General features: G+C 32.3%; 1 protein-coding gene across 1 annotated transcript in view; it reads left to right on the plus strand.

Annotated features, from left to right (window-relative positions):
• The window catches only part of LOC150106745 (uncharacterized), a 113284-nt gene extending 89356 nt beyond the window's left edge, over positions 1-23928 (plus strand). The window contains exons 2-5 of the mRNA XM_090393312.1: positions 495-863; positions 9520-9831; positions 13472-13575; positions 18307-23928. Coding sequence (XP_090249438.1) covers positions 495-863; positions 9520-9831; positions 13472-13563 — 773 coding nt within the window. The 3' untranslated portion in view covers positions 13564-13575; positions 18307-23928. The remainder of the gene's footprint in view (positions 1-494; positions 864-9519; positions 9832-13471; positions 13576-18306) is intronic.
• The last annotated feature ends 603 nt before the right edge of the window (positions 23929-24531 follow it).

The raw sequence follows: 24531 nt of genomic DNA on the forward strand, positions 1-24531 counted from the left end.
TAAACATTTTGCTAAAGGGGAAGCTCTAAATCACTGGTTAGTACGGAAGCAAAGGACAAATTTCATAATCTTTCCTAAAGCATAGCTTTAGCATAATAACCCTCTTGAGTTTCACATGATTTTAGTTTGTTTATTGTGTCAACAGAGGTGAAGTGCTTTGTGTCATTGAACAGTAGCGTCAATGTTAAGTATTTATTGGCTTTTGGGAAGGGAAATTAATAAGCTTTTACAGCGGAAAGTTCCTAACCTGTTAATGCATTATTTCTGTTTCTAATCTAAAGAACAAACGTCTGCTTATCTTTACACATCTCCAAACAGAACAATTCGGTAAGAAGATAAAAGCATAACTTGGTAAATATTATTGATACTAGATGGCACTGTTTATATCTCATATAAAATACAATAGAAGAAAACATGAAAGTAACTTGTAGGAATATCAAATCTCTAGAGAATTATAATTTTAATTTTATAGTCAGATTTATCTATTTTTTTAGGAACCAATGGAGTTGAAATCACACGTCTGTCTATGCCGAGATGGGTACAAAATGGTACCGAAGATTCCGTAGTGTTAGACTGTGAGTACGATTTCTCCGAGAAGGATTTACGGTTAGTGGTCAAGTGGTTTTTAAACGATGATCCAGAACCCATATACCAATGGATACCAGAGCTTAATTCCCGGCATGCGTCCAGCCGCCTTCAAGGGCGTCTTAATATGGACTATTCTGTTTCACCGTCCAATGCATACACTAGGTACCGGGCACTGAACATTCTGCGGCCTACAACAGACCTTAGTGGGAGGTATTCATGTCATGTAGTTTCTCTAGCAAGCCAAGACTCAGAAGACCAGGTGATGGTGGTGTACGGTAAGTAGATACTTTATCTTAAATTATATTCAAACTTCATTATTTTGCAATATTAAATTAATATTTCTATTTATTTTTAATAAATAATAATATAAAATGAAATTAACTATATTATTATTATTATATGACACCTCCAGGGAGTCCAAAGACTCATCGAAGGAGGGCTTACTCACAACTGTCCGTCTCCACCACTCAATCCACCAACTACAACGAACCACAATTACACCAACACCATCTACCGCCCACCACCACTAGTATTTTCACAGACAATCACAAACATCTATGCACACGGCGGGATTCCAATCCGCGGCCTTTTAGCTGGAGAGCGGATACGCTAACCATTCGGCCAACCATTTTTTTCCCGCTTCAAATATTCTTTGTATGCGATCTTGAATGAATGTTCTTTAGTTGTCAGTTGTGTTCGCCAGGTAGCAGCACTGAAACTGACAGCTTGTAACCTTTTATGATTGTACACTTGACAGTGAAATGGTTTAACAACTAATTGTTACTTTTGAAAGGAACCTTAACCTAGGACAACACGGACGCCCAGCCACTTCGGATCATTACCACGCCAAGCTAATTTAAACAATGGGCACAATAGCTAGTATCATCTTTATCAGAAACAGAATTCGATCTTGTTTTCCTTGGAAAAATCCACCGAGTTTATTAGTAGGTATTTGAAATGCCTGAATTCTCTCTCTATATTTGAAAGAACGCTTTTGTATTTTTCTGCCCATAAAAACGATCTTTTGTCGAACGTAGCCAGCATAGTGGATGATATGTGAACTATTATTGTAATGTCTTTGGTTTATGCAGTGCGTTAGATGAATTGTTTGGAAATAATTACCAAGAAAACTAAGGCCATAAAGAAATCTCTGCTGATGTCTATTAACTGCATGTCCTCTGAAACCAGTTTGCCTGTTTCGTGGGGAAAAATCTATTTTCTGGGAAAAAAAAACACCTTTCTATCGCCCCCTTTAAAAAGATAAGTTCTACAGAGAATTTCATTCATCCTTAAATAAGATTCAAATACAGGTCATTTCAGCTAACGTGTACTTGCGTTGTTCTTCCAACTCTACCACAAAGACAAATGTTTTATGAGTGTTAACTGCTCTATAATAACGAAGATATAGTTAACCTCTTGATTATGAAAAATATCACACTAATTCCGTCCTGCTCAACCTGCATGGATAAGTTTAGAATATGTAATTAATTTGGAGTATTATTAAATATTAATATATTTTAGTTAATACCATTAATTTTAAGATTTTATTAAATTTTCTATTGTAATTTTAATAATATTAAAAAAACTAGAAAATAACTAAAGTAATATTAAAATTTTATAAATATTTAGGAAAATTAAATTTCATTGTAATTAAAAGAAAGGATAATGTATATTTATTTCATTTTGCACAGAATTATTTTGTTTTAGGTGTTAAAGGCAAAATCAGCATTACTAGACAATCCTAGTAATTCTGATTTTGCCTTTAACACCTAAAATAAAATTTGTCGATTTTTAATTAAGGATTTGATGAGAATTGGCATTTATAAACAGTGAAACCAACAAAATATCTTAATAACACATACACACATAAATAAAAGGCCAATGTAGAACCCCCATTGAAGAGTTCATTGTCCTATTAAGTAGTGCAATAGCAAAGCAACTCACGCTGCAGTATGTATTTTCATAACCTTCCATCTACTTGGATATAAATATAATGCTTATTTATTTTCCTTTCTTTGAATACAGCAACTTTGGATTCCAAGATCATAAACGAATGACGTATTATTCTCGTGAAGAAATAATTCCGTTACTAAATGGTTGCTTAGGGTTCAGACAGAAATGAAGATTGATAGAATGAAAATTTATAAACCAGTATTTAACAAGCGTCATTGGCTATGTTATTAATCGATTCTTATTAAAAGCTACGACACAAAAATCCTCACAAAAGATATCTTTGATAATAGTCAGCGGTGCAGATTGCTTCCCATAATATAATGATAATAAACAGCGTAGTCAAATATATATTCCTTCTATTTGATTTTCATTGCAAATTTTCAAACATGCCTAAAACATTCAAGTTAAAACTATGCGAACCTGGTGCCATCTAGTGGAAAAGCAAGATTTTCCTCAGTTCTGCGTTTGTTCAAAAAAAAATAGCATTAGGGAAGCATAGAATAACAATGTTTTATTACCTACTTACTGTTGATCTCAACAAAACCAGTGTTCAAAAGATACTGTGAGAGACTCCCCAAGCAGCAGCCCTAATTTAAGCACTCATTTTATTATTTCTTCGAACGTAAAGTAAACACGACTTATACAAGTAAAATTGTTTGAAATTTGAAAGTACAAAACATTACACTTTTTTTTAAGATTCAAGTTATTTCGACTGTATAATGTTGCAAAACTGGTTAAGTCGGGTGCAATCTTTGATGTCAACACATTTTAGAGGCAACAAGGATCCTTATATTACACTTGTTAGCATTCCATGCGTGGGGAAAAAGCTATTTGTACGTTTGTAATTTAAACTGGTCTGGTTAGGGCAGAATTATGATGCAAAAGTTCAGATCTCCTCTCTCACTCTCAACTTTCAATAGCAAAGATGCAATTTAACGTGTGCATGTGGAAAGGAAGAGAAATAGCTACTACAAGATACACGCCTTGTTAACTTAGCGTTACCTTTGTTCGCCACTTTCAATCTACTTAACTCTGTTGAGCAGATTAGGGCAAAGCCCCGTGACGCGTTTGTTCCCATTGGATCGCTATTGAGCGAACGCTTTTCGTGATGGAAACAAGAGAAGCGAAGGAAAAAGTTTGGAGATCTCCGATGTATCCACAATATATGAAAAACGTAAACTTTGCGAGAGATGCGTACTTTCTACGCGTTTATTTCACTGAGTTGAGATAAGAAATTATATTCTAGCATTTCAACCTTTGGGCTTAAAAAGAAATTGTAGATCTAATGTCAGCTAACTCTGGAAAACATAATTTAAATAATTAAGGCATATTTCATTAAACACACACACACACACACACACACACACACACACACACACACACACACACACACACACACACACACACACACACACACACACACACACAATGTATATAGAAAATACAGAGGTTCGAATCTTTCACATTCTTTCGTATATAAAAACCAGGATCAGATCGCACACTAACTTGTATAAACTAAGATTAAAATATTAAATAATTGATATATTAGATAATCAGAAAATTTTCGATGCTATTAAACGAAATGAAATAATATACGTGATTAAAATATGCTTACTTACATATTAACATTAAAACACTTACATAATTTAAGGTTGTTTAATATTGAAATTCTTCTAAAATAAATTCATATTTATATTACATTACACAGCTTTCTATTAACGTTAAAATCAGTTAATATTAACGTTAAGAAATTGTATAAAATTAGTTAATATTAATAACGTTAAGAAATTGTATTTTAATGAAGTTTTCCCAACAATATCACCGATGTTTAAGTTAAGGAGAACTTAATATCACTCAAACATTAAAATTAGTTAATATTAACGTTAAAAAATTGCATTTTATTAAAGTTTTCTCATATTAAAATCATTCTAACAATAAATAGGTTTACTTAGTTATTCATAATTTTTTAAATAATAATGAAAAATTATTAAACTTTTTTTAGAAATAATTTTAATCCTTAAAATTACACTTTTATTATTAAAAACAAATGCAGTTTTATTTGAAATATCATAAGATATTTTAAGTTAAGTGATTCTAATATTATAAATACTTTTAATTTATTTATAATTATATTTCAGTTTCATAAAGAGTATTTATTTTACATTTGTTTAACATTTCAAGTAGAATATTTGAATTTATTTATTTAATTTTGCTATTATATTATATCATTTTTGGTACTTTATGTGTGTAGTTAAATGAAGTGTATTAGTTTCGGTTTGATTAGATTACTTTGAGGAACAAAGACGATAAACAAATCTGTTGATTATTGTGGCTATTTAATATTGTGTTGTTTTCCCCTGACAGCACAGCTATATAAAGCTAAGCTGAAAAACTACATGAATTTCCAAAGTATTACTCAACGAACACTAGATGGCGCTGCAACTAATATGTATTATAATTATTCAATATGGCGATAAGTTGAAATCTCAATGGTATGTTTCAGAGTTATAGCACGATTTACTCAAACATTTGCGTCATATTTATAAAAATGTTTTGATATACAAAGTAATATCAAAGCCTGGAATTTTACTCGAGTGTACAGTTGATCTGTTTTTTTTTTTAAATTAAAGAATGATACAGTATTGTAATTATAAAAACGCTATAATATTTGGCCGTATGCTAAATTGATAACTTGTTTCGAAGACTTAGTGGGATATTGCCATTACAAAATAGCATAAAAGAAACACAGATAACTTCTGTTGCATGAGTGTAATAGATTTAAACACGTTTCTCGCCCTTCCATTAGATCTGAATGCTGTTGCTTCTAGAACAGACATGTTCTAGTTTATTGGTAAAATCCAGACACTAGATGGCGCAGTATGATGTAATGATAACTTTATTGCAATTCGATATCGTAATCTTTAATTACTAGTTGCGAATATCAAACTACTATCTGTTTTCAATATTGTGGAAAATACGCCTTTCGTGGAGAATCTGTAATTTAAAATTTTTAGTTTCTGTAACGGCGATTAAAATTGCAACAGTAAATCTGAAATGTTCAATGAATAGTTGGACGCATCATCCATTATGGCAAATTATGGAACTTGTTTGTGGAATCATTTAATGTAAAGGTCAGGTTTAACTCGCACATATTAATCACCAATCTATATTTACATATGTCCCCATCTCTTTATCCTGCAGAGCGCGAATTTCACCTGACTTATTCCACAAGCTGGATTATGTATTCCATAATTTGTTAAAACGAGTTTCCATTGTAATATATTAACTGATAGATGAGATATGATGTTGCTTCTTGACTCACTTTATATACCCTTTTGCAATGGAAAGCGATTTCTGAAGCAGAGATAAAAATTGGAACCCAGGTGATCACTGCCAATAATAAGCCACGCCATCATCAGTGCTAGTTTGAGAAAATTTTTCTCGTAGCTCGGTGTCTGAACAATCAAATAATCTTCAGGTGATTTACAGAATTACTTTCGTCTCTCTCCACTAGTTCCATGCACTCATCGATTTTTACTGAAACTCATGTTTAGCTAATAATACTGCAGATTTGCATTTTCGAATGTATGTATTATTCAATTCTTGCCTTATCTACATTTCTGTTGAAGTAAAGTACTATGGAATTCTGTACGTATTTTACTTTCTCATTCCTGTGATATATTATTATTGTACAAAAAAAGTATTCCACTATTATGTAGAAAAGTTTTAAGGTAGGGACTGTATCATATATATATATATATATATATATATATATATATATATATATATTTTTTTTTTTTTTTTTTATGTAGAAAAGTTTTAAGGTAGGGACTGTATCATATCCTGTTTCCTCTACTCTTGTCCTGTTTCCTTTACTCTTGATCATGAAAATTCGTAAAAAAAAAAAAAATAAATAAATAAAAAAATATATATATATATATATTGTTTTTTTTTAAAAAATATATATATATATTTTTTTTTGTATATAAGCATATTACTATAAAAATAAAAGGTGTGTTTAAAAACTTGTACAGTTAACCACTACAATTTAATTACTATTCAATTTAATATTTTCTTTAATATAAATGATTTTATTACTTTTCAATTCTTTAATCAATATTTAACTTAATTTAATACTTAATTTGGGTATCACATCACTAAAATTATGAATGCCGAAATTAAAAATGAATAAAATAATAACTAACACTCGTAGTGAAATGTTGAATATAAAATTAAAACAAATAAAAACCATTTATAAAGAAAACAATTATTAAATTGAATAGCAATTAAATTATACTGTTAATCATACACATTTTAGAATACACCTGTTATTTTTATTAATATTATTTTTATAGTTTTATGCTTATACGGATTTAGGTACCAATGTATTATTTCCCGAACAAGCTGTAATTAAAAGCTTTGCACACGGGAAATACTTTTGAATTTACCTACCTTGTTTTATCCCTTTCTCTTGTAAATATGGAAAATTCGTGATTTTATGTAAACCTGAATGATTTTCTGTTGTTTTGCGCGATGATGTAACATAGTTCCAGTCTTTTCAAGTAAGTATATATTTTTTCTTTTTCCATAACATTATGAAAATTCGATTAATATAGAAAAGGTGCAGCTCAACATTGAATATTTGATTAATGTTTTATTAGTCAATAAACTATTGTGAAATATTGATATCCAATATATAATGTATAATATTTCTTCGTGTTCTATATGGAAGAAATTCGAGTTTATAAATGAAATGCTATTCTCTCTTTCATATCTTAATAGATATTCAAGATCATTATTACAAAAAAGATATAACTGTTCTATTACGGCGATTATAATTATATGTAATTAAGACACGAACTGAGCGATTAGGAAACTGAGTAACGACAAAGCCACACGAACAGACTCCTCCCTAGAATAGCACATTCTGTTATTGTTGTCGTGAGGGTTCCCCAATTTTCCTCATCCGTCCCTTTAGGATCGGTTGAGGTTGTGCACTCCAATGAGGGACTTCTAAATGTGTATTTTTTTTTACTGTAAATCCGTGTGTTCACGTGGCCGGTTTACCTGTTTTGAGAGACGAAAAACCCGAATTTCTGGATGAAACAACTTCCTACCTCCGTATGAGACCGGCTAACTCACCTTTAGTCGAAAGAGACCAAATAAAGGTTCCTCACGTTATAGACGGGAATCGAACCCAGGTCTTTCCGACCCAGGGGCTTCGTCTATACCGAGTGAGTTACGGAGGCTGTAATAGCACCGTATAAAATTGAATCTCTTTGTATATAAGCAATGTTATTTCGACCTCATCCTGTGCCGATCGCTATACCTATAAAAAAAAGTTGGAGTTTAGTATAAAATTTGTCAAATGAAGAAAACCAATGGAGTTCCTTGACGAACGTAACTATGGATAGGATCTGAAGTTAGTGAAGATTATATGAGTCGGAGGGAAAAATGGATAATGACGGAAGATTAGCTTTTTCTTTTTGGATATACGATGTGCAGTACGGGATATAAGATTATCGGAAACATGAATGGACAGAGAATTCACCAAATGACCTTGACGTGGGATAACCAGAAGGCGCCACTACCGTTGGAGTAGGAAGAAAGCTTTCCGTACATTACTTTTCAAAATCGAATTTGGATTTGCTAATGGATTTCTCTGCAGCTGCTAAGAACTGAAGTATAGACTGATTCTGGCGTGCTGAGTTTTATTGATTGGACTCACTTGCTGAAAAGATGAAATTTGGACAGCAGTCGGAGCTTCGAGTGAACTGAAGGTGGAAGACCTTCATTCCAGTAGGAATTATTTTACTTATTCAGTTAGATAATGTGTTTGTATTAGCAACTGAATACACAGTATTGGACGTATGAAAGAATGAGTTGAAATCACAGGTGTTTTCTCATTTGACACCACTGGTGCTATAAGTTGCAGATCGTGAGTGCTGGGAGAACCTTTGAGGAAAAGTAAACGTGTACAGGTTATACGTTTCATTTCCTCAGTTTCAGATAGGATACATGATATCTGCTAGATATCTTGAAGGAATACTGGTTCGAAAAATAGGGGGCAAGGATGATTGAGTGGTATTTGGGTTTCTATATGGACGATCTGTTTATTACCATTGTCAAAAGTAATACGTTAGCTTTTTTTTTTTTTTTTCCCCTAAGCTTTATTAATAGAATAAGAAAATAATATTAGAATTAAATCGACAAATAAATATTGAAAATGTCCTCAAATATTGGTGCATGTGAACCTGAAGAACGTATGTTTTAGTAAATATATTTCATGTACTAATTTTCTCTCTGTGTAACACTCGAAGAGTTCGGAGTGTAGAGTGAAACAGGATGGGTCATCTGCATTTCTATGTATTCATATTTATTTTTTTTTAAAAAGTAATCGAAGGAACTCCGTTGTATGTTTGGGAACAAATGAGTCCTGTCAACAATTTACATATTCCATACTTACCCGTATTAAATGGTGTTCAGTATATCCACGACTGCTTTTTTAATTGTACATATCCATTCCAAAATGAAATGTTAGCTTAGACGAATTATGATATATAAATTCTTCAGTATATTTCACGTTTCCCTTGTCTGTATGCATCATACGTAGTCCGTTCTTCATTTCTCCCCAACTAGTCTAATTTTGTAGCCGTTCGTGATTTTCGCAATTGTCTTTCTATTCATTTCATACTTTAGCTACTTTAGTCAACGAAATAAAAAGTGCAGCGAATGCAGTCCTACCGCATTAATATGTATTAGGATTACCAATAGAACATGGCTTATTCTCTGTACAAGCTAATTGCCGAATGTCACGCTACAGAGTTAATTAACTTACATAAAGGTTTTCGAAGGATAAACGATTCTGTTTGCATCTCATTTGTAATTAAAATATCGTAATGGTACGTGGATAATTCCATGCCATTTTCTCTTCGTAATGTCCAGGGCTGTTTTCTAATGCTAATGTTCCTTTTGCAGCTCCTCCGAAAAATTTTGATTTCAACTACACAAAAGTTACTCAAGATGTTGCCAATTTCACGTGCGAGGCTGAAGGAGTGTTTCCGCTTCCTAAGGTGACCTTATTTGAGCTCAGCTCTGAAGAAGCTGAGCCCCAGCTGGTGACCGGAGTCAGAACAACCTCCCATAGACGCGGAGGTGCCTATTCAATTCAAATTTCCCGTGAGATAAGAGACAGGGAATTGACACCAGGTGAAGCCACTTTGTTTGAATGCGTTCTGTCAATCCCAGGAACAGATTATGAAAATCAAAAAAGAATAATGTATTTTCCAGGTAGGCAAAAATATTCGTTTTATACTTTTAGACAGTAAACACTGTTACATTGTATTTATGTAATGTACTACTGTCAACTTTATAAAGTAAAAATATATAATTAAAATGATTAAATAACGAATTTTTATAAAAAAAAGAGAAACATAAATTTACCCCTAAAAATTAATTTATTTTTTGAATAAAACTCAGACACCTTTCTGTAAAATAATTGAAGTAATTATATATAAAATTTCCCCTTGGATATTAATTGATAAAAGGCGAACAACGATTCTGCTTAAGAACTTGAATCCAATACCCTTGGAGGGTAATGGATGGCAATGCTGTAGCCAATGAAGTTTTAACTGAGGCTCGGCTATTGCTGTTACCCTCCTGCCATGATCAGAGCTCTAATTGCTCAATAACACCTTATCCCTACACTGTCCTCTACAGATAACGGGGAAGATGAAAAGCATTCTTTCTTCACCCCTTTAAGCCAGTCCTTATAAGGACTATTAATTGATATATACCCATCCACACATTTTCTTTATTCAGATGACAGGATAATCAGTCAAGGACTCTATCCATCTCCCAAAAAAAATATTAATTGATATCTTAATACTACTCCATTTCTTTACATTTTTTGTATTGTGTAAGACTTGGTTGCATTATTTAAAAGTGAATTATAAATTATATATATATATATATATATATATATATATATATATATATATCAAATCTGATTGATATATATAATTCAAATATGATTTCATTTTATGATTTATTTTATGTATTCTTTTATTTGGCAGATCTACTTTCTTTTCTGTTGATTATTGGACCTTCAATAGTCTTTTTAAACAATTAGCATTCGCAAAGTGTGCAAAATTCTGCAACCCCACACATGTAAGCAATATGCATTATGCAACTAATAGCCATTTACACGACACACTGGTCGACCATTTTGCGTTATCTTCCATTTTGCTCAAAAAGAAGGAGAAATTCCCATGCTTTTCAACTTAATGATAACAAGTTTAGCTCCATCCCATTCATTTTCTTAATCACATTACAGATGTAAATAAGGAAAGAGAAGCTAAACTTCTACTAACTTAACAGACTAACCTCGATGCACTCACTTTAATTAAGAAAAGGATAGAAAAGTAAAAACTGCATTTCTAGTACATCAGTTAAATAAAACAGACAGACACAAGTTATTTCTCCCTGTTCTACCCGCTTACAGGAAATTAAGAACGTTTTCTCTATTAATAAGAAAACTTTATTTTTCTAGACTTCTTTAATTCTTTCTTGCATACAGATGCATTTCTTTATAGCTATGCAAATTTATTAGTTTTCATATCTGTCTATTATGTTATAGAAATGTTTCGTTTGATGTTGTATTCTGATCAAAGGTCTGACAAAACAAGAATGATTTATATATTTCTCAAGGAATTCTTATTCGTATTTCAAATTCACTTATATTTAAGTATTTTAAGGTTTTTTATTGAAATAAAGATAAATCTAGAACTCTACCATAACTTTTATATAATATAATAACTACAATAATTTGTATTGAAGACGGCAATGCTGTACGGTTTAAGAGTTGGATGGTGAGTGATGAATCAATCGACCGGTGATTGATTCATTCAATCCAATACCCTTGAAGGATAATGGATGGCAATACTGTAGCCAACGAAGTTCCAACTGAGGCTTGGCTATTGCTGTTACCACCTGCCATGATTAGAGCTTTAATAGCTCAATAACACCTTATTCCTACACTGTTATCTATAGATAACGGGGAGGATAAAAAGCATTTTTGCTTCGCCCCTTTAAGCCAGTCCTTTTAAGGGCAATGCTGTAGCCAATGAAGTTTTAACTGAGGCTCGGCTATTGCCGTTACCCAGCCATGACCAGACCTTTTAACTCAATATCACCCCATCCACACAGATATTCTTTATTCAGATGACGGGATAAAGAGTCAAGGACTCAGTTCTTTTAAGAACTTTAAGTATTGCTGGTGGATTGTGAATATACGATGGAATCGACCGTGAGATGCGGTGATTAATACCCTTGGAGGGTAATAGCTGACAATGCTGTAGCCAATGATGTTTTAACTGAGGCTCGGCTATTACTGTTACCCTCCTGCCATGATCAGAGCTTTAATAGCATAATAACACTTTATCCTTACACTGTCCTCTACAGATAACGGGGAATATGAAAAGCATTCTTGCTTCGCCCTTTTAAGGACTTTAAGGTATTACTGGTTACAGTTATGGAAGGCAGAGGACCTGAAGAAAATTGTGTTCATCTCCACTTTAAGTACTGACTTGATTTTTGCAATGGGAGTTTGTATTTATTTATATAAAGGCAACCCAACTTATTTACAAATAATCTTGTGATAAATGAGGGTTAAAATCTATATGATAACAAAGATAATGTGTTCATTAGGCAACTATTTTTGTTCTTATCTTATATACTATTACTACTATGGTTCCACAAAACCTATGTATAACCCCTCAGTGAGTGTTGGGGATAAAATAATGAAAATAATTGTACCCACTGAAACATAATTTTTATATCTTTCCATGCTACAGCGATACATTTTGTGACTTGCAAGACAAAAGGTAGCTTTCTTACACGAGTGAGAAGACAAGTTATAATATAGATTTTTTTTAATATTTTATGTCTTCCCAGAGGCAAGACAAAAATAGAATCAAGTCAGCGAAGAGAAATCAATTCCATTTATTTGCATAGTAGCGATGTTTGGAGGAAGGACGAAAACTATACAGATAGAGAGGAATGTTTCCGAAATATGTCAAGTGTGCATCGGGAAGCAATGAGCAAAAGTAACTGCAATTGAAAACTGTAGATCCATGGGAGTAGCGAAATTCGAAATAGAAGATGAAGCATACGTTATAAGTGACTGAGAAATAAAATAATAAATATTTAAAATCATGAGCTTTTATAATGTAATAAAATATAAAATAATAAAATCTGTAAATTTTATTAAATTTAAAATATTTACACATCTCATACCATAGTTTCATACTCTTATCCCGCTAAGGAATTCAAAAGAACTGATGTACATATAATGTACATCAGTACTTTTTCAAATCACTTCATGCCTCCAACAACGCGAAGTGGTGATTGAACACTAGAGGAAGAGATTCATGTCCCACCTAGAGACAGTCATAAAAATCCATGTACACGGCAAGATATACTATACGCTAATACACTAAACACTCGACTAACCATGCTGACAAACATCTACTTTATATATATATATATATATATATATATATATATATATATATATATTTTTTTTTTTTTTTTTTTTTTTTTTTTTTTTTTTGCTTGAAGCTCAGAAGATATATTAGCAGTTGACAAATTTTCTTTTATGTGGAGTGGCTAATGATAAATGACAATGACAATTTCAACCCGTATACTTGCGAATCATAAGTATATTTAACACCGGAGATATTAATTCGGATATCATATTATCTCCAGCTCTGTTTTTTTTTCTCTGTTCTGTTTAGGTTTCATATCCAACTGGTTTACGAGCTCGAGTGACAAATTAAAAACTTTAACATTGAATTCTAACAGAGTTAGTGTACTATGATTCTGTTACATTGTCTGATATTTTATGAAGCGTTTTTTTATCTTGCTACAGGAAGCGGCCTCGCAGACAGTGGTTCGAACACAGAGAGCAAAGTATTATTACCAGCTACAACGATATTGTTAGTAAATGTGCTCATGTCATAACACAAGAAACAGGTAATAGCAACTGCTTACTTCTTTGCTTTCCAACTAATAGCTTTAATCCCTGATGATTTTTTATAAAATAATTGATGCTTATGTTTAAGACTATTTTCTGCGCAACCGGAAATTAGTCGACGGTTTTCTGCTTTGACTGCACTTGCTATCTTGCTCTTTTTATTCACAATAATCTTTTGTTCTTTTATTTTAGCTATTTCTTTCGTGATTTCGATCCTTCTTATCGACTACTACAGCCACTAGCTGTTGCTTTTCATTTTCTCGTTTTCACATGTCCTGTGCATCACGTGCGATCATACAAATGAATAATTTTTTTCTGCTGCTGTTGTATTACCCATGCAGCTCTTTTAATTGCTGTACTGTTTTGCTGAAGAGATTTATCTCTTTCCGAGGTAATATTTTATGTTGCTACATAAAAACTGTGACCTACCTCTTCATCTTGGAAGCATGTAATATATTTGGATCTTATTATTTTCTTTTTTTTTTACATTATTACATATTGACTTAGTTCTATTACCTTATTTCTCATCCTTCATATTCCTGCAGTTTTATTCCTTCATTTCTCTTATTCTTAATCCTTCATTCAATTCATTTCTTCGAAGACAGAGACGTCATTAAAATGTTCTTATATAAAAGTTCCATTTCTTTCATGTGCTTTTATCCTTAGTTTGATCAATTCTCAGAATTTTTTGTAATATCTACAAATACGAATAAAAATAACTATGACTACTCATCTTCCTGCAATGCTTTCATATACAACTACTTTCAATTTCTCTTTGCTCTTTCTCCTTCCTTCCATATTTTCGCATGTAAGCAAGAATCCTGTATGGCAATCGTTTCCAGTATCTGCTTATTCCCTTCTGCTTTTGACCTTGTAGCAATCCGACATCCAGATATGAATTATAAGTTTCCTGTATGCCTTATTCGCTGCATCTCTCCGTTTCTCTCTCTCTCTCTCTCTCTCTCTCTAGCTTGACACGGATGGGTTGCACTTGGTCCATTTGTCCCAGGAGATCTGGAAAATATGTTGCTTGTGTTCCTTAGGGTGCTTCCCGCTCCAACATCTTTTCTACGAGTGACTCACGATCAGTGATATAGAATGTAAAAGATTTTAAAATTATATATATCCACCTTCGCTCTGTAACAGATAACAGTGCGTGTGTGTGTGCATGTGGGTGTTCACGTTCTGAACTGATTTCGAAAGAATCGGTTTAGCCATATTTCCGAGTATGCTTTTATCGATAATATATTATTAATTTCTTTATATAGGAGTTATATGATTTTTAACCTCAAGGTACGTCATGTGTAATATTTGAAATGACTACATGATTATAGGATTGATTATAAATGTTAGATTGAAATCACCACACAGAAACATGAATATCTAATAAAAGGAATACACTGCTTGGAAAGAAGTCAATGGACACAATAGTGTGAGGAATACACAGTTATGTTGCCCACCTTAATAAGGTGTAGGACCTCGTTTCGCTGAGTTGATCGCAGAAATCTTACGGGGAATACTTCCCACAAGTGTACGTAGTGATCAGTGGGAATTTTGGACCATTCTTCCTGTAGGCATATAATGAAACCCTGGATCATCGGGACGCTGACGTCCCTTGACCTCAATCGACGCTCTAGTTTATCTTACAGATGTTGAATAGGTTGCGATCAGGCTCTGTGGATGCCATTCAACAGTAGTGACGTTCATGTCCTCAAACCACACAGTTACAGAAGCCTTATGACACGGTGCATTGTCTTGTTGAATGAGACAATGGTCAGTTTCGTAGAAACGCCACAAAGTAGGAAGCACTGGATTGTCCAGAATGTTCAGATACCTCTCGGAGTACAATGTTCGTGGCACCACCAATAGAGGTCCGAGTCCAAACCAGAAAAAACAAGATCATACCAGAATACCGCCACCTCTGAATTTCATAGTGGGGTTACGCACTTTGGTAAGAGTTGTTCACAGGACATCCCCCACACCCCCACCCATCTACCTGCACGGTAAAAGATGTAGCGTGACTTGTCTCTATAACACAGATTTTCAAGCTTCAACGCTCTGCTGTACAATGTCTTTCAAACTCTTTACACCACTGCATATTAGTTCGAATAATGTAAGGCTTGCATATTGCGGTAATGGAAATTTTGTGCAGAATCGTGTTCCAGTAGACGCTGGGAACTCGAACTCCGCATTTAGTGTGTCGTCAGAAGAATGACAGTTTTTACTATTATCCTACTTAGCATCGTACGGTCACATTAGGTCGTCCGCTGCGGGTAACAGTTGCAGTTCATTCCCTGTGCTTCCTCCTCTGTATGTTATCACTGATTGTTGACCTGGGATGGTCCAATTTGTCAACAATTGCCGAACAGATAGGCTTGCAACATAGCATCCTATCGCAACGCCTCTTTCAAACTCCGTTTGCACTGACTGAAGAGCAAACGGAGTCCTCCATTTATACCTGCTACAAACAGGTGACTCGACATGGTTCGATGCACCTTGCCCACGGAGGTGTCCGTTGACTTCTTTACAAGCAGTATATGTGACTGATTTTCCCTTTCAGTTTTCCGACCATAGGTGACTTCATAGGCATTTCCCACAAAGTATTCCTGGTGACATTTTTACCGGGTAGTTCCACATTGCTTTCCTCAACCTCCCAATTTTATCCGGGTTCGGGACCGGCATATGGCTGGGACGTATTCATGAGTGTAATCCATGTGGGTTCACGAGACCGGTTTGCCTGTTCTGGGGGTCGTAAAAAACCCACTTTTCCGGATGAAAAAACCCTATCTCTCTGTATCAGACCGGCTAAAACCACCTTTAGTCGAAAGAGATCAGATAAAGGTTCTTCACGTCACTGACAGCAATCGAACATAGGTCTTTCCGACCAAAGCGCTTCGTCTATACCGAGTGAGCTACAAAGGCTCTAGTAGTATATATGAAAACCTGATGACGCTTAACAACTGTTATGACGACTAATTTTTTTACCTACTAGACTAATCATCGTAGTAGTAAGTAAGATAAACCATATCTACTAAGATAAACTAGCGTAGTAAGATAAACCCTATCTGCTTCAAAGAGAGAGAGAGAGAGAGAGAGAGAGAGAGAGAGAGAGAGAGAGAGAGAGAGAGAGAGAGAGAGAGAGAGAGATTTAACCCCATATAAAACCCTTGGTCGAACTATGGGGTAGGAAAATTAAAATCAAAATGATAGCGCAGCTTATATGAAATGAACTTGTCTAATTGGCTTACATTTTAATTGCTTGTGTAATTTTGGTGAATAAGAGACTTTGGGATAGGGAGACACTGGCGTGTCATATGTCTGTAAGAAATGCTCACACACACACACACACACACACACACACACACACACACACACACACACACACACACACACACACACACACACACACACAACATAAGATACTCTGAATGAACTAAAGAACTACAGATAGATAGATAGTAGTTAGTTAGAGAAAAATTTCTTATGAATATTTATTGTGCTTATATTTTATACTTTGAAATTTGAAATGTTGATATGCTTATTTTTATATGAACAACATTTATTGTTTATCAACGATTGTGTTATTTCTATAGTTTCACAGATTAATATTTTGATTACTTAAATTATCATTTTACGGGTGTTTTATATTGGCATTTTCAATTTTAACTGAGAATATGGATTTTTCATTTCTTCAAATGTACTAGTGCTATTTAAGTATATAAATGGAGATATTTGGAAATTAAATCTGTTACAAAGTGAAATGTACGAAGGAATGAATGGAATAACGCTGAGTCTTAATTGGAAATTGGAATTCTTATGTTCCTTCAGCTGTCAGGTCAAGGAGAAACAGAAGAATGAGGAAACACCACAGTTTTAAAATTGTTGAAAATTCTTTGGAAATTTCAAGGAAAATAATTAGATTTATTGGCGTGAAAATTATCTAGCAAATGAATATTTTTAATGTTTACAATTTAAATATTCACTTGGATAAACATTCTTGGTGTCTTATTTTAGTGGTTATCTCTACAATATTAGTTACTACTATTTTAGTGGTAATTACTGATGTTAAACAAGGTCAGTAGTTACCACTAATATAGCGGCGGCCTCGATACCCCAGGAGAAAAGCAGTTATAATAAAATCCTCTTGAAAAAAATATTTAAAAAAATAAATAAAAACATAAAATTTATTTATGAAGAATAACAACTTTGAGCTTAAAGAAGTATTAAAATAATTTGCGCCACAACAATCATACTTAATGAAACAATCTGTTAATAGACGAATATTTTTTTTGCGAGAAGTTTATAATTCTTTATTCAGCAATGAAACTTATGTATAGATTGTACTTTTGTTACACACATAATGATCTTTTTTTCCTGTTCATTATGCATCATACACATAATTTATTTATTAAAGTTTAGTTATGTATGTAATTGTAGTATTTCTCCCACCTACAATTATAATTTTGTGTCCAAACATTAAAAAATATATATTTACGATTTTTATATGATTTTGCATCAAATACTAACACTAATGCCAAATACTAATATTAATAATATTAGTATTTGGTAATCGGTAAATAACAATAATATTTGTTGTTAAATAATACTAAATTGCAATCATATTTAACTTAATAATATCTAATACTCTTACTAATCAGAAAACTTTTTAATAAAATTACAATTATATACTACTTTGCATCAATTACTAAACTTTCTTAATTTGCTTGCAGACGGTCCTCCTGACACGAAGTGAGAAAATGCTTCAACCAAACCAAACCTTTTTCATACCATATAAAGATGGAAAATATGGATCCTGCATACTTTACACTAAGATGTGGTTTGTCTCACGAGTATTCCCATCATGACAAATAAAGTATTCACAGAGGAATGCCAGTCTTTCAAAGCGAACAAAATACGTTTTTAAGACGAGATACAGAAAATTAAAGAAGGTTAAAAAAAAAGAGGGAGGGGGGAATCATCTTTTTACAGTAAATTGGGCACATTCCTATTTCATCTACAAGCCAATTTGGTGCTTTTTGTAGGACTGTGTATTTTGAGGCTGATAAATGAATGGAAAAGAGAGAGAGAGAGAGAGAAAGCACACCTCCCCATCTTACTCCCTGAACTCCCGTTGCTAGGAGATGGTGGACACATTCGTGCCGTGTAAACCCGTTTATGCAATCAGTCTTAAAAGAGATCGTACCACATTTGTTAAAGATACTTTTTTTTGTTTCAACTACCAATTCGCGTCCTGTTGTTGATTCGGGTCTTTTCTGTGTGAACTGTACCAGAAGAGGGGGAAAAAAGGAAGCTGTTTCAGAATTTGCTTCTAAATTTGCTTCTCTGTCTGCAAAGTATATGTCTACCTGCACAAGTTAACACCAGTGGTTAACGTGAACTATTTGAGAGAAGTTAAATTAGTGAAAAAAAAAAAAAGGAAAGCGAGTTATCTTATTTTTCTTACTAAAATCATGTGTAAAAATTTTATTTCCGTTTTTGTATATTATCATACAAATTATCGATATTACTGATTATTCAGACAAAGTTTCTAGGAATGTTAGACGAAAGATCAAATAATAATCTTAAAAGGTTTTCTTCATCCAATGTTTAATCATTTCGTGATATGAAAACTCAAAATTCTTAATATATGTCATATATATGTCATAAATATTTCAGTTTAATATTACAGTAAAACACGCACATGTGACACGATTTATACATAGACACAAAAGATTGATTATCTTGTATATATATAATATATATAAAAATATGTAAAAAGTAGAATAAATAATCATAAAAATTAAATATATAATTTATATCTGTAATACTAAACCAATCAGCTTATAAAAATTTAAAATTTTGAAGCAGATATTAAGCACACCATTTTTTTTTTTCGAAGTGATAAATATTATTATGAACTAGATTATATTATTTCAGTGTTAATTCGTTATTGGCTATTTCTTTGCACACACGTGAGACAGAACTTAAATTATAAATTATCTAGAAGTGAAAACTAAATTCTGATTAAGTAGGATTTGGATATAATTAGATATAATTAGATATTGCGTGAATGATATGTGGCGCAGTAAGCCTATTGGTCAAAGAATGTTTTATAAATTTTTTGTTCATCATGTCACTTGACTGAATAGTGAATTTTCTTCTTATACATGAGAAGAAAATTTCACAGTGAATCCCATGTTTTATCAGTGTTTATATGTAACATATAAAAGAGGAAAATTCCACAAATAATGTAATATACACATACTGGCCACTGAATTAGAAACTTCGCAGAAACCAGTATTCATGTTTACGAATTTAGGGACACAAAACACATGTGTTGAAATGATTATTTTACTTATGATTAATAAACTAACACTTGTTGTTTCGACCCCTGTATCGAGGTGATCATCAGGGAGATACATATGCATAGGAAACCAAGCTATTTTACATGCTCTTGCACTCTATAAAGGTAAATTAAATCTACGCTGTTAATTTTTGACCTCTAGTGATAAAAAATAATAATAAAATAAAATTAAAATTAAAGTAGTTTCCGTATAGGCATGCGACTACCAATACCAATCCTCTTTAATTCCATGCGCATATTTTGGTGAAATATAGGTCGGTCAATTGATAAATCGGTAAATGTTTCGGTGAATTGCTGCACACAGGAAGGTTTCTGTTTGTACGTACAAACTTTCTCAGACGAGGCGATTACGTACAATCTTTCTCAGAGTTAACTGTGGTCTTTGGACCACAGTTAAGCCTCTTAGACAAGAAAAATGGATTATTTTTCCCCGATTAAACACCAGGTATATTTCACCTTCGAAGAAACGAGTCAGCTCTGCTGTTTTCAAAACCGTGGCTCCAGCCAGACGGGGTACCCACAATAAACCCTTTATCGAACTCGGAAAGATCCTTTGTTTTTCACATTGTGATTAACACCATTGATGATTACTGATCAATAATATTCTTAAATAGTTTCCTAGAACACGTGATGACGAAGGTGGCCAAGTATTTTGTGCATATACGATTCATAAGTGACGTTTATACTTAAATCAGTGGCCGGTATGTGTATATTTAATATACATAAATTTAATAGACAAATTCGACATTTCCACAAGAGTCACATATTCTACTACTTAAAGAATTGTTTATTTAATCTAATATTTATTTATATTAAATTAAGTTTCACGGCTTACACATGTAAAAAATTATATAGAATTTATTCAAAATTCATTTCGTCTAACGTTACGTGGACATCGTCAGTGAGATAGACCGTTAACTACATTGAAGAGACGAATCAAAATCCTCATTCATAAATCATGCACATATTAGCTCGTGTCTCGGATGCGGCTGAAGGATATAATATTATACTACTAGAGTTCAAAGGAACAATTATAGTAAGTTGAATAGATTAATTTTTTAAATAATTAATAATTAAAAAACTTAAACAATTAATAGTGATCACTTCTCAAAACTTGAATATTGGCATGCAGTCTGATCAGTAGAGGTTTGGACGATTTCGTAACGTTTCGCATGACTCAAGGAGAAGATGATCGAATTTGAACTTGCTGAAGTGAAGACGTTTTGTCTGGTTCCAAAGAATTCTGTGCCTAGTGACAATAGCGTGAAAAAAAAAGACCAAACTTGTCAAATTCAAAAAATGATATAGCATTGATGTTCTTCAATTCGAATCAAGACATTATTGCCAGTCTGTCCAAAATAGGAACGATGACTTGAGTAGGGTACTTGATAGACACCTGGTAAGAAAAGAGATGGTGATGTATCCTTTGTTGATGATAGGAAGGAAGACAGTTTCCGAGATGTTTGAAGGAAGCATATAGATTGAATTTAAGAAGAATCTTTTCTGTTTGTTTCGAGGTTCCTTTAAAATAGGATATCGAAATTCTTTTCACATCAGATTGTAGTCAATTAATAGACAAATGATAATTATCAATAATTTTTGAATTGTAGTCTTGGTGTATCCATGACATTTAAGATTGCGACCGAGACACAATCTAAGATACGCATGATTTATGATTCATTAATTTGATTCATCTTTTTAATGTCGTTAACGGTTTATCTCCCTGACGATGTCCACGTAACGGTGGATGAAATATATTGGAGTTTTTGAATAGATTCTGTATAACTAACTTTTGTTACATGTTTAAGCCGTGAAACTTACTTTAGTATGTCTAGTATATATTTATTTATGTATTTTGTTAAATTTAATATGATAAATGAAAATTCAATAAAGATGTCACGTTGTATCATTTTTTTGTATTTAAAGGTGTCTTTTACTTTGATAAAAAAGTAATAAATAACGAACTAAACTTTAATTTATGTAATTAAAAATTATTGATACAAAACTCATATATACTAACAACTTATTCCTTAATTTTATTTTATAGAAAATGTATTTGATAATATTCTGAAAACAAAATTAACTGAATTCTAATATCCTATTCAAACATATTTTATTACTGGTACATAATGCAATACATATTTACGAATTACTACTAATAATAATAATGTTATTTTTTTACCACTGAATAGAGCATATGTAGTTAAAGCAGCTTATAAAAAGGCATAGCATTTGTTTTCATAGTAACGTGACTCCATTTAAAACAAAAGTAGATTTTTTATTTATAATTATTTTATTTCTTTTTTTTTTGGATTAAAAGTTTTAATCGTATCGTATTGATTAGTGCGCTGTTGAAATAAGAACTTGCATCTGAAAATCCGTTAGCTTATTGAAAATCTTGGTTTTGTAATTGTGGCATATATCTCGTAAAATTGGTTTTTCATCCCGCATACAGGCAAATCGTCTAAGAACATGCGTTTAGAGACAAAAATATTATTGGTTGGTTGGTGCTACATGGTGTTGTGTGTAGATGATGGAAAGTGCGATTGTATGTAGATAGAGGATCAAGTGGTAGAGAAGGTGAACTGTGTGGAGGGGAGAGCCCTCTTATGATGAGCCATTGCAACCTCTTAGAGGTGTCACATATAATAATAATAATAATAATAATAATAGACAGCTTGACTACTACATGATTTTATCACTATTTAAGTGATTACGGAGAAATACTGGTTAGATAACTAAAGCACTATGGTGGCTGTCTGTTAATATGTTCTCCTGCGGTTTGTCTGTTTTGCGTTAATAAAATCTCAACTTTCTATTATTTAAAACAGAGAGCATTTATGTAGAAAAATTTAAGACTGTCTCACATGTGAGTTTATAATGACATCATAATGGTCATTATCCATTAATTTTGAATTAAGGGAAGATTTCACACACACACACACACACACACACACACACACACACACACACACACACACACACACACACACACACACACACACACACACACACACACGCATTCTAAGTATTGTATATATATTATGATGATGCTGTCTCATGGACCATAGGCAAACATTTTTATTAAATATATTTGTTCAATAATATTTCTTTTCAAAATGGGGAAAAAAAGAACTTTATTGTAATCGATATACCAAAGAAAGGTTTTCCAAGAACATAACGAACAAAGACAGAAGAAAATGTTGGATATAATGTTTATTATTATTTAGATTGCTTGTTATCTAGTCATTATTGCTACAAGGATGTTATGAAGAATAAATTAATCTTTAATATATGATTTGCTATGCTAATTAAATAGTTACTTTTTTTCCATTTAGTAATATTATATATGTTAGTGTATTCAGTTATTTCTTATATTATTAATACATCAACGGTATATTATAAAAACCCCTATAAAAGAAGATAATCTAATATGAAGAATATTTTGATTCTAAAGTTCTAAATGTATTGTTGTCCATACATATGTATGTATAAATACATATATAGCGATTCGATACTGTTTTCAAGCAGATTTTGCTTTTGTATGCAAGGCTTTTATGAACATGTCTAGCTCAACTTAATCGTTTTAACATATTGGGAAAATATGTAAATATTGTACACAAACAATTAATTCTATGTACATGAAAGGCACGCAGTTATTAAAATAATTATCTATATCTTACTCTTCAACAATCTTAATGGAAAGATCACATGCTTGTGAACTGTTTTTTAATTATTATGTTTTACCTATGCTTGATTTTTATTTAGTTTTTTATATAAAAATTCTTTGTTTTTTTGTGTTTCTTTTTTTTTTTAACAAACTGAGAGATATATTGATAATGTCTTTTACATTTATTGTACAAAACCGTTTTTGGATCGGCTGTAAAGTATTGAGATACCAAACTGTATTTGGAATGCAAATCTGTTTCTATGTATTTCTCAGGTCCGATTTCAAAAAATCAGAATAAATTTGGTTGGTAGCCATAAAGGCGTGTAAGGTGTGATCATTCACGTGCTAAACTGTATGTGTTGTTTTGTCCTGAGTTTAATATCTGCATTTATTCTACACTCAAGTTGATTGAAAAGTAGCAAAAATTGTTACAGCTTTATGATTGAATTCCTGGTCCTTTATTCATAAAATAACCAAGAATTATTTGAGTATCTTCTCCATTGAACTATTTTTGTACATATTCCTCACTCGGCTATAGAAATAGCTGATTACTCTCCTTAGAATGAGTAATGATTAGAACTAGAATATAAGATGATAAAAAAGCGTTCTTGATTTTAAAATTTGCAACCTACGAATAATGCTCTACATAGGTGAGTATAATGACACTGAAGCTTAGTTCATGGATATACTGATATTAATAAATCCAATATCATTCATTTTTACGCATAAGAAATATATCACACCACATCCAGACTCGGCTATAGGGCGTGAAACTTTTGAAGAGTTTTCGAATTTTGTTTTCTGTAACATCTGAGAACAATATAATTTTTCTTAGAATTTTTCAAGAAAAACCACTTGGTATTAGAAATTAAAAAATCTATGTCTTCATTATAATTAGTTTAATAATGAAATAATTAATTT

Source organism: Typopeltis vanoorti, chromosome 5 (assembly GCF_054136105.1).
Source record: "Typopeltis vanoorti isolate ZY-2024b chromosome 5, IOZ_Tvanoo_1.0, whole genome shotgun sequence".
In the NCBI taxonomy this organism is placed as follows: domain Eukaryota; kingdom Metazoa; phylum Arthropoda; class Arachnida; order Uropygi; family Thelyphonidae; genus Typopeltis; species Typopeltis vanoorti.